General features: G+C 34.7%; 1 protein-coding gene across 4 annotated transcripts in view; it reads right to left on the minus strand.

Annotated features, from left to right (window-relative positions):
* Positions 1-518: 518 nt before the first annotated feature.
* MEIS1 (Meis homeobox 1) overlaps positions 519-14895 on the minus strand; it is an 85489-nt gene continuing 71112 nt past the window's right edge. Inside the window, exons 10-13 of one of the 4 annotated variants that reach the window (XM_053460605.1) lie at positions 5608-5747; positions 4762-4851; positions 4395-4490; positions 1994-2133 (exon numbers count right to left, since the gene is read on the minus strand). In XM_053460605.1, coding sequence (XP_053316580.1) covers positions 4432-4490; positions 4762-4851; positions 5608-5747 — 289 coding nt within the window. In that variant the 3' untranslated portion in view covers positions 1994-2133; positions 4395-4431. Of the gene's footprint in view, positions 2134-4394; positions 4491-4761; positions 4852-5607; positions 5748-14895 lie in introns of all 4 variants that reach the window. The other 3 variants (XM_053460606.1, XM_053460603.1, XM_053460604.1) reach the window with 3 other exon arrangements.

Here is a 14895-nt window from a genome sequence, read left to right on the forward strand (position 1 = left end):
TTTTAATGGACGGCTTGAACTATTCTTTGAAGTAATTCAAATTAACTTTAGGGGAATTGTAGTATTTTAAATATTCATATTTTTTTAATTATATAGTTAAATATACAAGGAGTAAAAAGACCAAAAAGTGAACGTATTCTAGTTTTTTTCTTTCAAAATAAAAAAGGTATTCGGTCTGAGGATACACAATTCAGCTCTGTTGTGATATTACGATGTGGCTAAACATACATTTTGTAACAAACGACTTGTAAATGAAAAATAACGATGTAAAGTATCCACTGTGTCTATTAATATTTCTAATGTACTTTTGCTAATGTTGAGTACATCAAATTATCTAATTCAAAACCAATAGATTGACTGAGTTTTAAAATATATTACATTTGCACCCCTTATTTGATATATCGCGAAGCCAAGCAATTTTATTTAAATGGGATGCAAACTGTAAATCTCCCAGTTTTTATTTTGAGGGCGTTTTAAGATTCGTTGAGGGGCATTATTTTAAATCAGTGGAGTCAGCATGAAAAAATAATAATTTGTTTTTATTTTAGGATCAGATTTCATTTACTGCACTCAAAGTAGTACATCGGTACTTCGAGTTCATATACAATCCAAATTGTTTCAATCAGAAATTCTAAGACTCGATGTGCAAGGATTATAATTAATAACTACCGGCTGCCTTGTTTCTTGAAAAAAAAAAAAGTTATCAACAAGCATTTGTTTTAGCACAACAAAAAAAAAAAGTATAATTAGCTTATCCCACTTAGTAAATCTGTATGCATGCCAACTCATACCAAACTGCTACTCATACAAAATAATTGCAACAATACAGTTATCTTCCAGTCCTTTTGCACAAAATTTATTTACAATGTATACATAAATGTTCCATGATGGGACTATGGAAAAAAAAATGCACGCACAACTGATGCCTTGCTGAGAAATAAAGTCATCATATTAAAAATAAATCTTCTTCCGTTCTTGTTTTGAGCTGCGTAAAATAGGAAGTGATGTATATATTGTTTTTCTTATTTTATTTTTTTGCTGCGTGGGGACTGATGCTTTGATGTGACAATTAGGCTCCAAACACAAGGCCATTTGGTTTCCATGCCTCCTCCTACCAGTTTCCTTAAGACACTGCTTGCAACAGCTGATTAATCATTGTTGATGACTGAAGATTTTCCCATCCTTTCCGATTTACATCTGTTCGGGCCAATTCAAATATGGTGAGTAAATGAATTAGACATGCAAATTCAAGCCCCGGGCTAGAGAGGGAGAGAAACAGAGAGCGAGACAGGGAGACAGAGAGAAATAAGAGAAAGAAAAAGAATGACGGATAGAAATGTGCATGGCTGAAATCCATGGATCGAAGAAAAAAATCTTCTGCCTGACACACTTAGTGTAATGTTCTAAAATAACCTGCAAAAAATGATTTATTTTTTTTTTTTGTGGTTTGCAGAGTAACCGTAAGGCTTTTTTTCTTATTTTCTTTTTTAAGTAAGGAGGCTTCTGGAGGAAGTGAAGAGCTATGGAAACAACACACATAGTGTGGAAAAATTTTCACATTTTTTTAAAAAAATCTATAAGAAACAACATAATATGGTTAACAGTATAATATCATTTACAATATTTCACTCTTTGTTCTCTTAATGTCTTATATAACATATTTATTGTCTCCCAAAACTTGATTTCAGTGGCTGTTTTCTGCTTTTCTTTTTCAGGGGGTTGGGGTAGGGTCCCTATGAAGAACCTGGGGTCTGTTTTGGTCCTACATAGATGCAAAGAATGTCACAGTCTGAGCAGAAGACAGCATTTGAAAAACTGTGTCATTGTAGACAACAAATATTCCTTTAAGTTATTGAGCATGAATGTCCATCGCATGTCCACTCATTGTTGGATCTCCTGTATTGAGCACCGAAGGGCTGGATGCTGACATTGGCATTCCAGGGTGAGCTGGTCCCCCATGCATCATCATTGCTGGGTGGTGATGGTGTCCAGGAATGTAGGTATGCACAGAAGGCCCATGGCGCAGTGGAGCATGATGTAGGGGCATCTGGGATGGAGAATAACTTGGCTGACCCATACTCATACCCATTGGACCACTCGGAGATATGTAATTCCCTGGCATACCGTGCAGTACTGTAAGGAAAAGAAATAATAATTAAACACACATATGTATCTAGTGATTTAAGTGGATAACGTGAAATTCATTCGTGTAAATTTAGTTGTGCGTTGGCTCCATTTATAGAAGCAAGAGAGATAGTTTTCTTACACACAAATACCTAAATGCAATGTCTTCACTCAGGACCCTTACCATGACATGCAATGAGTCAAGGAGAGTAGACTGTTAAGATTGAGAACATCAGACAGAGGTATAAACAGGAGAAAGAAGAAGAGTGATAGTATAGGAATTAATGTACTGTACCAGCTGTAAGAGATAAGCACAATGAGCAATTTGAAATGTAAGTTACAAAAAATATGACAAGAGAAAATGGCCCGTGGAAGGTACAGGATGGATGGATGGGAAAGTACGTGGGAGAGACGATGATGTAAGTGTTTAAAATTCCAATATCCAGAAGAACTAAAATTGTAAAACATGTGATGGCAACAAAATACTAAGCAACATGTTATGACGTGTCTTCTTTCACAAATCATGTTATGTGTGGGAGCGCCTTAAAACACCAAAACTTGTTTGGTGAACCATAGTAGCAAAACTCGGGAACAGGTGGATGATGTATGAAAAAATCAGTATTTGTACACATGTAAGAAATCAATAACTGTTGGCAATTAATTCCTTCCTTCTGATCACGTTGATTTAAAATAAATCAAACTGCAAACTCAGTCAAGCTTTCACTAAATTTAAGAACAATGAGAAAACGGAAAGTAAAACAATAACCTCCTCCTGCTTTTTGAGGGCCTCTGTCTTCTGCATGGATTGCTATGGTTGATGAAAACTGACAGGTGTATTGTTTCTGAGAGCAATAAGCTCCATAATCATCAAGGGTGAAAACCAGAACGTTACTGCTAAGTAGGTTCAATTGGCTTTAGTTGTAAGTAATGGGGCAGCATGAACACCTTGAATTCAGGGCTCAAGGAGTGAATGGTTGCTTAATCTAGCCTAAAGGAACATTTTGAAACTAATGAAAATTGGTTAGAAAATGTGCCTTTATATGCTGGTCTTTAATCTAAAGTGGTGATGTTTTTTTTTTCCATGATAACTTTTAATTTAATTGCTTAGGAATCATGGCACGCATGTCTTTAAAATGAATTCACCAAGAAATTAAGAAACAATATTTAGACTAAGCCAGAAAATGTCCACGATATTTTGAAATAAGCATTCTCTAGAATGGTTAGATGTGTTGATCCTTAGTCCTGGAAAACACATTCAACGCAGGCTTTACATACAGAAATAGATTACAAAAAACACACACACATGCACATGAGAAAAAAAAACTCCAGGGCTTTCTATGAAGAACAATAACACAACTGAATTGGGGAAATGAGATTGCGCTTGCTGGATTTTTACATTCCTTTGGAGAGAATAGAAAAATATTTTCTATACTAAATAGCACAATGCAAGATTGTGGGGACAGTTTATCCAGACTTCACTGGGCCTGCCGCTAAGAGATTGCTTTAATGATCTCTATTTTTGTATACTGAATAAGTCAAATCCATTTGTCACACTGCAAGTGATGGCATACTTAATTTGGATATAGTCAATTAGCCTGGGCTAAGCTTCACAACCTGCTGTGCACACCTCTATTTTATATTCTTTTTCTTTCCCTTTGCCACACGTAATCCTGTTATAATGGGCAGAACAAAGGGAAGTAAACTGAAATTGTTAAAGTTTTTTTCCCCCCTTTTTTCCATGGATAAAATTATAACGCAAATGGCTACTCCAATTTGCCAGTGTTTATTTGCTTTAAAGGAGTCCCTGTTTGCATTCTTGATGTCTTAAAGGTTAGGGAAGAAATGTATCCCATGCATCAACTGTGTTTAAACAGATTTATGACACTTTGGGGACATGCTCTTTCCTTCGACTTGCACTGCTGCAGACTGCTTACATTTTGCAAATCAGTCTGTTGCCACGGCAACACCCCACTCCCCATCACAAGGCTCCACCGCCTGCCTATTCCTTGTTTTGTCATGTGGTCAGTACTGTATAATAACTAACACAAGAGTAAATGTACGAAGCGTACAAAGCTTTGTGCTTGAAACAAGCGCCGAGTCAATTCAGGGAAACAGGAAACCAGGATTTTTATGGAAAAGGAATGAACAAGCATGGAGCTATGGGCACACAGACAATATGAAATATGAAGATCCAGAGGGACAAAAAAAAACAAAATATGAAGAAAAAAATTCCTGGAACAAAATAAAACAGCACCCCTGATTGTACTTACTTCCCCCTTGCTTTGCCATTGGTAAACTACGTGAAGGTTACATGTAGTGCCACTGCCCCTCCATGCCCATATTCATGCCCATTCCACTCATAGGTCCTAAAAGGGAGATAAAAATCCAAGAAGATGCCAGAAGATCAGAAAAGTAAACAGAAAGCACCCAAAGAACCAGTGTCAATATAGCATCTGAAGAACAGGAAATGTCATAGAGGAAGTACCCAGATTTTACCCACTGAAATCTTTAAGATGCACAGATCAAGAGGTATAGGCAAAGCAAGATGTTATGTAGCTCACATAAAACTACCTATTCTGGTTACATGGCACACATGATTCCCCCACAATGGAGTTCACACTCATAGAGTTAACTCACCTGGTGCTCTGATTCCCATGTGTTGCTGGCCGTCCATTACAAAACCACCCATTGGCTGCCCGTCGGGATTGTACGGAGTGCCTTGACTTACTAAAATGCGAAATATTAACGTTTAAATTGTAACTGTGAAGATCACTAAATGTTAAAGATGTGATATAACTGTATACTTTAAATTAAATACACTTAAAAACAAGAAGATTAAGTAGAGAACACCTTGGTTTAAGAGACAATTGTCGACAGAATATTAGTCTGAACAGCAGTACAAAGTAACCCAACACCATTTGTGACCAGCATGCTATTATACTATGAAATGGTACGGTGATACATGTTGATATTTCCTGAGTCAAGTCAAGAATATGCAACATACGTCATTCTGTTACATTAAAGACTATGGATTAAGAACCACAAAAAACATCAATAGGAAATAGTTCTGAAGATATATTATATTTTTAAGTTTCAGCTGGACACATAACAAGCATTTTTCAAATGTAAGTTGCCTTAGGTTATTAAAGCACAAAAAAAGATCTACCTTGATGAGTGCCTTTGAACCTTACCAAGCCTCATAAGGGACACTGACCCCTTACCCTTTTGACAGGTTATAAACTTTACAGCAATTCCACACCAAGCCATGCACCAGGGAGTAGCAGAAGGTATAGCTGAGAAAGAAAGCTAATACAATATATATTTTTTAAAAAAATGTGTAAAAATATAGAACATATTGATCAATGTTTCATAGATCAAATTCCTAATATTTATTTTTAAAAATAAATTAAAATGAATCAACTAATTTGCAGTGTATAGGGTTTCTTTTAGGTGTGCTTTACTCCCGGCAATCATATTATTTACCAGGTAATGGACCTCCCGGTGAATGGCTTGAGGATGGTTTTCGCCTGCGAGACTTGAATACAGTTACTATTGGGGACTTGCCTGCTCGATTAGATTGGTCTATCATCGGCTGGACTATTCTTCTTCTGGCGTTTATAAACCTAAAAAAAGAAAACAGAAATGTGTATGGTCAATCCCGTAATTGCTCAGGAACTATTCCACATTTGACTGTCGATTTGAGAAGAGCAAGATGCAGTTCAGTCAGATGGTCTTTACATAGTTATAAACGTTCTAAAGTCAATGTAACCCCTTGTGACCTTCTGGAATACAAGCTAGAGGTTTCCGAGTTGATTTATGTTTAGCTGCTTTTACCACAGTTGGACATTTCCATTTAATCTTCACATGAGGGAATTCGCCAGGTTTGCCTGAAAACAATACACGTATACCGCTATAATTTCATGTTCTAAAAGGAAACAAGAATTATAGAATATATCGCGGGAAACCTTACACAGAAATGTTTAGTAACCGAAGTAAGGCTTCCGTTATCATTTTGTTTGGAGTCCATTTCGCAACTTTCATAAAAATTTCTCCTCTCTTTGGATCCTAATTCTATTTTAATGCCCACTATTAAGATAATGAACTGTAATGGCAGTACACCATCAAATGAGGGAATGTCTGGAGTTTTATCACCAACAGCTCAAACTGCTGGGGAGTTCACAGTAAAACTTAAAGACTTTTTTTTGTTCTTTTTTTTTTTTCTTTTGGTGTATTCAGAAACTGGGGTCAAGCCAAGGTCAAAGTCGTAGAGTATTTGTGCTTACAATCTTGTTTTGTAGAGAAATAAAAAAAAAAATATCCCAACATTGCGAAAGGTAACTCCACGTAAATATATAATCCACAATTAACAATTAAATTATTAACATTTACTCAAACAGAATATATATTCTTAATAAAGTCAAGTTCTCTATTTTATCCAAAACGAAAGGCACCACTAAATTTAACACAAATAAGATTATAGGTAGGAGGAAGTTTAGAATTTTTTTTAGTGTTTTTCATTGTAAATTAATGCCCTTTTGCATCATACAAAAAAAACTAAGTAAAACAGTTAAAAAAATGTGAATTTTTTCCCTTTGCCATTTGCAAATTAGACTATGTTTAGGGGAACTTTTTGGTCTAAAAAATACTATACACTGTAAAAATAATAAAACAAAGCAATAAATAAATAGCTATTGTCCAAGAAGGCCTCTTTGACCTTCACTTAGAGTGCATATATCCCTCCCCTTGTGACACAAAGATTTCTGAATGCCTTTCTTAGCTGGATGCCTCTGTATAAACACTTTCCCGTGGCCTCCTTACACTGGGGGTTCATTTGCTATTGTTCCCCAGAACCTTGCATTTGTTGCAAATGCCCACGTCTGTTTAACTCTCATTCATTAGTCGTTTCAAATTAAAATATCCGTGTTCTCAATCATCTCTGTATTTAGAAGACTTCAAAAATGAGATTCTCTTTCTCCGATATGGTAACAAAGCAGAGGTTGCATGTGGAACGTTTAATTAAACAGTCCGTCCTTAATGTAGGAACATCAGAAACCCATTTTAGAAGAATGTATGGCAGCTGTACTTCACAATAAACAAACTTCTGAAAATACTTCCTTCTTCGTTAGCTCAGCACGTATATATGTAAGTAGATAAACTACGTAGGAACAATTTCTTGAAAGCCTTAAGGGAAAATTAAGAACATTTCCCTTCTAGGCAAGGTAATAAAATGGCATTCTTGCTCCTCCCAGAAGAAGTCAAACTGAGGTCAGCATCCCTGCCTCCTATCTGTTTAAATAAATTGGTCCAGCTGTTTATTCCCTAAATGGCCTTTGACCTTTTCTATCATCCCCCTCACTCTGGTAACCAAATGTTTCACTTTTACACCCAAACATCTATTACTATAAAAAAAAACGCGCTTAAAGGGTAAAAATTAAACAACATACATTTTTTTAAAATAATATAAAGAGGGGATTCTAAAACATTTAAAATTAGCTTTGCAAGTTTTTTTTTTTATGACTTACATTTGAAAAAAAAAATCCCAACTTCTACTGTTTAACTAGCCAAAACTTTCTTCAGGAATTACCTTCTCAAGTAAGCCACTTTCTTCGTACATAGCGTTAAATACAGGAATATATTTTTTTAACGTTGAGCAAAAAAAAAAAAAAAACAACACGTTTTTGATCCTTTATTAGTCTGGGGATTCGGTTAAGATCCACGCAAAACCCACATGATTATTAACAAATGTTAGGAAGGGCACTGGAAAAATCCCAGAAACATCTTCTAAGTCTTTAATTCTTTGCACCAAATAAAATAAATACTGCAACAATCCCAGTTGCTAGCTGGTATCACATGTGCAGAGGATGTTAATAAACACCATATTACAGCACAGCAGTTGTAGACTTCCCATTCTGGGGTTAACCCTCTGAGTTCAAGGTTATATGCAACTCAATAGCAATAAGATAATAAGAAGATATTATATATATATATATATATATATATATATATATATATATAAATATTTAACTGCAGACTCGGGTGAAAGATAACACCGTACAGGCCAGGTGCACCTGCCTAGCTGTCTATCTATCCATCTTTCTGTTTATCAATCTATCTAGTGTTTCCGTCTGTCTGACTGCTTTTCCAAATGTAGGTATTAAGATGATGTATGGTGTGCTTTTCTGAATAGATGGTATTTTATTGAGCATTTAAAGTTAGAATAGGAAGGGAGAGTCGGACGGGATGGTTTATGAACATTCTAGAGAATAGGTACAGCTTGGGTAAACCCCTTAAGACATTAATTGGAAAAGGTGATTATGATGATGAGGCCGGTTAGAATAGTACTTGGATATAAAAGTGGCATTGTGTGTGTGTGTGGGGGGGGGTTTGCAGTGTTATTAAGGGCTTTCTAGGCAAGGGTCTTGTTTAAATTTAATTCTGGGGTATGGCGAACTAATGGGACAGCAGTGAAGAGCGGATAACATCTGACTTTTTTTTTCTTATATTATTGTGTTTATGTAGCGTCATTTTATTCTTTAAGTTAGGACACTGTCATTTTACATTAGTTTTTACAATATTTTCCCGTATAGTAATGCTGTGTGAATTATTCTTATATCTTAATTAGTTAATGCTAAGCTCACTTTGAAACAAGTATCATTTGCCTTAAATTTTCTTTAAAACTGCTACCACAGCTTTCCGTTAATTAAATGTCATTACATAAAAATGCTTTAGCTTTTATTGCACTGCAACAACTAATTATCTCTATAATGATCATACATTATACACACAGAGTCCCGACTTTATGCAAAGCTGATTATAGTACAAATAATACGGGTGTCTCAAATTCATGCGAAAAGCGTGTAACCACCCCAAAATATATTGATACGTGTGTCGGTAAGTCTGTCTGAAAAGCAAAATACTTTTATTTATACATTTGTATGGGAAACTATTTTTCCCCCTCTTAACCATGTTACATAAACCGTCTGTTTCAAAATAGCAGCGGTTATTGTAAAAAAAAAATGTTGTATGTGCCCTCACAATTTTAATTCTCTCAATATGCCAACTAATCCTATCAAAAGGGATAACAAGAGGTCTTAAGGTCTTTTCCAACTAGGATTTGCTTACAAGCCATAAAGAAAGAGTATGGTTGGTGAGCAAAACTAAATATACAAACACAGCCCTTCTTCAACCTTTCAACGCTGCATCTACTTGTCAAAAACCTCCAACAAGTCTCCTCCAACAAGTCCTATCCTTTTCCACTTTGTCTTTCCTGATCCCCTATGCCTCCTCCCAGGCCTTATTGAATTTATATATATATATATATATATATATATATATATATATATATATATTTTCTATGTTTACAACATGCAAGCATTTTTTTCTTGTACCCTTCTTATAATATAATCCAAATCAGCTCATTTTATTATAAATGTTTTATCTTTTTATTTCCTGTTTTCCATATTGCTTTAATTTTGTATTTCTCATGCTACAATGTACCCTTTTCTGCTACTTAATTACGACTACTGCAGCTCTTTTCCTTATTTCCAGGCCCATGTATTACCCTCCTTTTTAATGTTTTTTGTGGTAATCATTGCACACAAAAAGTTCACACCGTTATTTAACCCTTTAAATACACACAGGAACCTATGAGCACATTTTTCTTCATATTTATAGTCCAGTCTTTGTAGTCGGGGGGTTGCTCGCTGAATACTAGTCTAGAATGTATGAAGTAATACCTGGCACATTAAGCAGTTTTTGTCTCTCCCTCATGCTGTGAAAGAAACATAACCTAAAATTATTCACAAAGCAAAGAGGAGAGGCTGGATGCATGCTCCACTAACTGCCTACTTCAGAAACATAATATTGGAATTTACACAAATCGCAGCAAGTCCATCAATCATACGAATCAGTAGATTTTTCTTCAAGCTCGGTTCTACTCCTCAGGCAGTAATGAAAATTTGTACTATGTACTTAAAAAAAAAAAGAGGACTATGTAAAAGCTTTTCAAATGCTACAGTGTGATAAAACCTAAAATGAGCAGTACCTGACAATATAAATTGCACAAGGACAATACATCACATATATTCAGTTTAGATGACAGTTTGTAGCAGCTGGAATTTTAAATGACTGTATGTGAGAAATTATTTTTGTGGAAAAAAAACTCTAAAAACGGACAGTGCGAGAGACCTAAGTTCAGACTGTTTTTGGATGAACTTTGAAAAGAGTGTACACTCATAGCATAAATATCCATGTTATAGCAGTAACAGCATTTTTCAACTGTGATAAGCCGCAAAAGGAATTCAGCATAATTAAAGGCTAGGTTTCTGGGTGCAGATAGTAAGTGTTCTGTTTAATTGAGGTGCTACTTTCGGCCTTATCAGCTGTAGGAACGGCTTTCCACAGATACAACCAAAAAAAAATCCCTCTGCCAGTTCTGAGCCCCCTCACATTAACATGATAGTTTAGCAAAGAACATTGAGATCTATGCCAGAAGAGTCCACTACCACACAACCAAGAACCTTACGGCACAGCTGTTGGTCCATCCTAACGTTCTCCTCACCACATCCCACAAAGATCATTCTATAAGCAAATCCTAACCAAAATCCAGGCCCCTTTCTTTTATATACTATTCTCTGAGGATTACAACAGGTATGTGACAATAGCTCAGAGCCATCCAAAGTTTGTATCGATTGCACTTGAAGGATTATCTGTGATGAAACCCCATGGGGTATGAGGAATGGGAGGGCCCTACTTAAACCACCTTACAATCTAGAACTATGCATAGCAATATCCATAGAACATTAGTTGTTCTTAATGGGCCCATTAGAAAGTTGTATAAGGATACCATCCACCGATGCACCCTTTTTAAAAAAAAAAATATTAGCGGAATTGTAAAATAACACAAGATTTTAATTTCACAGATCTGCGATCTCTTTTTGTAAGCAAAGGTAATCTTTAAACATTTAGTTCAGATACAGAAAAGCCATACATCATTTACACAAACTCATTCCAGACGAGGCCCTGGACAATATATGCCTTCAAATGCATTTCTTTTGTTGGTGCCTCTGGCTCGCCTTCATTTTTTAAGAAGAGAAAATTGTTTTATCCAACAAGGAGGCAACATTTGCCCCATTTTCAATTTTTCAGGCTGACTTTTTAATGTCTAAAAATGCAGTTTGTTTTATGAAGGCACAGCCTGGAGCAACTCTATGATGTAAGGGAGAGGAGGTCTCTAAGGGAGAGCTGCTCAGCTTGTCGGGGTTTCATTTGACAGTGGTTAATTATGCCGCACCATTCTTGGCCACTGTTGACTCAAAAATAGGCAGGGATCAGGTCTGTGCAGGCACTGAAATACCACAACGCCACACTTTGTCTAAATACATATAGGGAGATTTAACAAGAACAGACCAAACCCTGACTTGTACAGAGATTTTTTTTTGTTAGTTCACATTGTTATTTTGTTAACATTCCCCGAAGACCTTAAAAGCACAACTAGATGTATTCTTGGAGAGGGTTCGTTCTTGTTCTGTTGAGTTGAGACTATATGGTGCTTAAATTATCAGTTTCATATGACTGTACTTAACAGAGCCTTAAAATGAAAGGCATATGTAAAACACATTAAATAAAATTCTCACAGCTTGGGACCATGGACTTCTTTATTTTCGAAAATGGCCCTCAGATTAAAGTTCTAGAAAATATAATAAAGATGGTACCTAGAAAGGATATTACATGAAATGTCTAATGAAACACAGTTAATGGGTTAAAACAGTTAATGAAAGGCTCCCAAAAACTGATATCTAAATTACTTAGAACTTATAATTTTTAATAAAGGTTCCAAGTTAAAGTGAACCACAATATAATTCTGAGAAACTCGGTACGCAGACAAAAATAGTAAACTCAAAAAAGAAAATGTGGATTTCTCGAGCAATGCCCTGTACCTCCTATGTTACCAGGGGCGTAGTCAACATTCAATAATACAATGATGTCATAGAATCAATCAACATATAGCATGACAATTAAAAAAAAAATCACTCAATTCATCATGTGTTCTTAAGACAAAGTTAGTCTTTCTTGCAAAAAAATTGGGATTAGCAAACTTTTTATATTAGACATCACTACCATTGTTATATAACTAATTTATACAGCATCTAACAAAAAACTCAGATTTATGCAATACCCCCAAGGTTTTGAAATGACATATTGCATTTGAACAGATGTAAACATTTTTTTTATATTATTTTATATTATTATGGCTATTCATTTATTTGTGTAAGACAGATACTGCCAATATCTACATTATATTTTTTATCAACAGCGAGAGATAACAATAGTAAACTAAGTTACCCTGAATTATCAATGATATTTCCATCCATACATTCTGCTTTGGCAGTCTGTTTGACTACCCGGATAGATTTTTAGGATGAACAACTCTTCTGTGTTAGTTATTTGCTCAGCTTTTTCTGATAATACATTGGTTGTCAGGAAACTCTCCAAAGGCCATCTACAGCAATATGCAAGCTAAACATTTTTTGAATGATTACAATTAATATTTTTTTCTCCTAGGTGGAACTTTATAGCATTTTATATAGTGATATAAAGTGATTAATGTCATTAAGGAACTTAGCAAAAATGCACGTGATGCATCTAATTAAAACAATTACTGTGACTAATAGGACTTAAAGAGTCAAAAGTCTAATTACAAAATTAAAATTATATATATATAATTGTATCATATAACTGTATTTTAAAAGGAAAATATACCCAAATAGGCTATCCTAAAGATATATTTCTTGCCGTTTTTTATTTTTTATGAATTTAACCAAATGTTATTGTACATAGTAAATGAAATAGTGTTATTCAATTCATACAATGGTCCATAGGGTGACAAAGGATTCCTCAGATACTAACAGATACTAAATAAAGGTTGTACATTTTTTTTTTTAATAAAAAAGTTTTTTTAAGGTTTTGTTTCTTATTGAATTTTTAGGCTATACAATTAAACAAAGCTTTGTAACTGCTCATTTTTTAGAATGAATTTCTCTGTTGCAATTTTTATCTCCTCCTGCATAATCTCTCAGAAGTCTCACCTCGCCGTCTGCTATGAAACAACAATGACATCACTAATGAGCTTCTAGCTGAGTGACTAACAGTCTGATTAGCTGAGCAACTGAGTGTTCCATTAAACAATGACACCTGTTTAGAAGCAGGGTTTGGCTAATACGTGCGCTGTTTCAGCTGTTCTGCAATGCCCTTTGAAACAGTCACTTTTAAAGGACATAGTATGAAAAAATAACACTGTTATCTGTCTTTAATTATCCTAAACCTACATTGAGACATAAAATGTGAAGAATAAAAAAACAATATTTTTTCCAAATAAAAAAGTCTCTTTACATGAAATGATCAGTTCTACTACATCATTGAATTATTTGCTGTCATCTAAAAACTGTTAGCTTGGGTTTGGAAAAGGTGCCCAGATGGCTTCTGGAACTGGAGATGTAATTTAAGGAGCAAATCTGGAATTTGCTGGAATTTATCTTCCCAAGCTCTGTAAATTAACATTAAAACTTTATTTTGGAACAGATTAATACTTTTTTTTAGAAACGGATTGATTCACTTGCCCTCGTATCAGGAGATTCTGAAAACTAGTCCTTCTTGGGGTACTATGAACTTAAAGTGAGAAACCCCGATTTAGAACACATCAGAAGAAGCTGCTTTTCTAATAAACACATGAATCATGACTTAACATTTTGGTATGCATAGACTAGTACGAAAATCAAATCAAGATTACTTGATCTTTGTAAAAAGATCTCTTTTTTTTCAGAACAAGCTGTAAAACCAGCACGTAGAAAGAAAACACAATCTTATCTCGGATGTTATCACAGTATTACTGGAAAGTGTTCTTGAATTTTCGTGAAGTATTAGAACGTGATGTAAATGTGACAGGTTAAGGGCTTTGTCAAGTCAAAAGCTTGGGAAATGCATATCATTAAGAAATGTTAAATTCAACGATCAGCATACAACGAGAAAAAGTTAGCATCATAATCCCGTCCAAAAATGCAATATTCCAAGTCATTGTTAAATACCATCCTACTGGAAGTGAGTTTATGTTTTTATACACATTTCATGTATTCCCACAAGCTGTGTTGCTGCCAATAATTTATGACTGATCTGCACCCAGGCTACCCTTCAGCAGTTTATTTAATCTCTGCAACAGTGATTTACAGTGGCTCATCATTAATAATACAAAAATGTACATGTGTGATAACAAGTAAGGCAGAATCTTTAACCGAAAAGCAAAAATTTTGCAAACTTATCACTTGCAGAAATTACTCAAAGCACAATAAATCAAGAAACACTTGTTTACCGTTCCCTGGAGCCGATTTTTGTATCCAAGGTTTCAATCCTAATATTCATGAAAATCTTAAAATGCTATGAAAGTTCTAAAAACAACAACAATATATATATAAAGAATATATATAAAGAAAATAAATTAATCAAAATAAAATGTTTGTCTTATAGCTACTAGTGATAATTAGGTATTTATTTTTGTATCATAGGTAATATAGGTTCCTCAAACATGCCCCGTAGCTCTATGGATGGATTTGGGGAAAATGATAAAGAATATTGTTTTTCTAAAAGTTATGCAATAAACTAGAGCACTCTATGGTACTCTTACAACATTGTATTCATATTACTAATAAACCCTAAAATATGTATTAATTTAATAAATTAAATATGTTATGATTTTTATTTAAATAATATAAAAAACAT

Source organism: Spea bombifrons, chromosome 3, assembly GCF_027358695.1.
Source record: "Spea bombifrons isolate aSpeBom1 chromosome 3, aSpeBom1.2.pri, whole genome shotgun sequence".
Lineage (NCBI taxonomy): Eukaryota > Metazoa > Chordata > Amphibia > Anura > Pelobatidae > Spea > Spea bombifrons.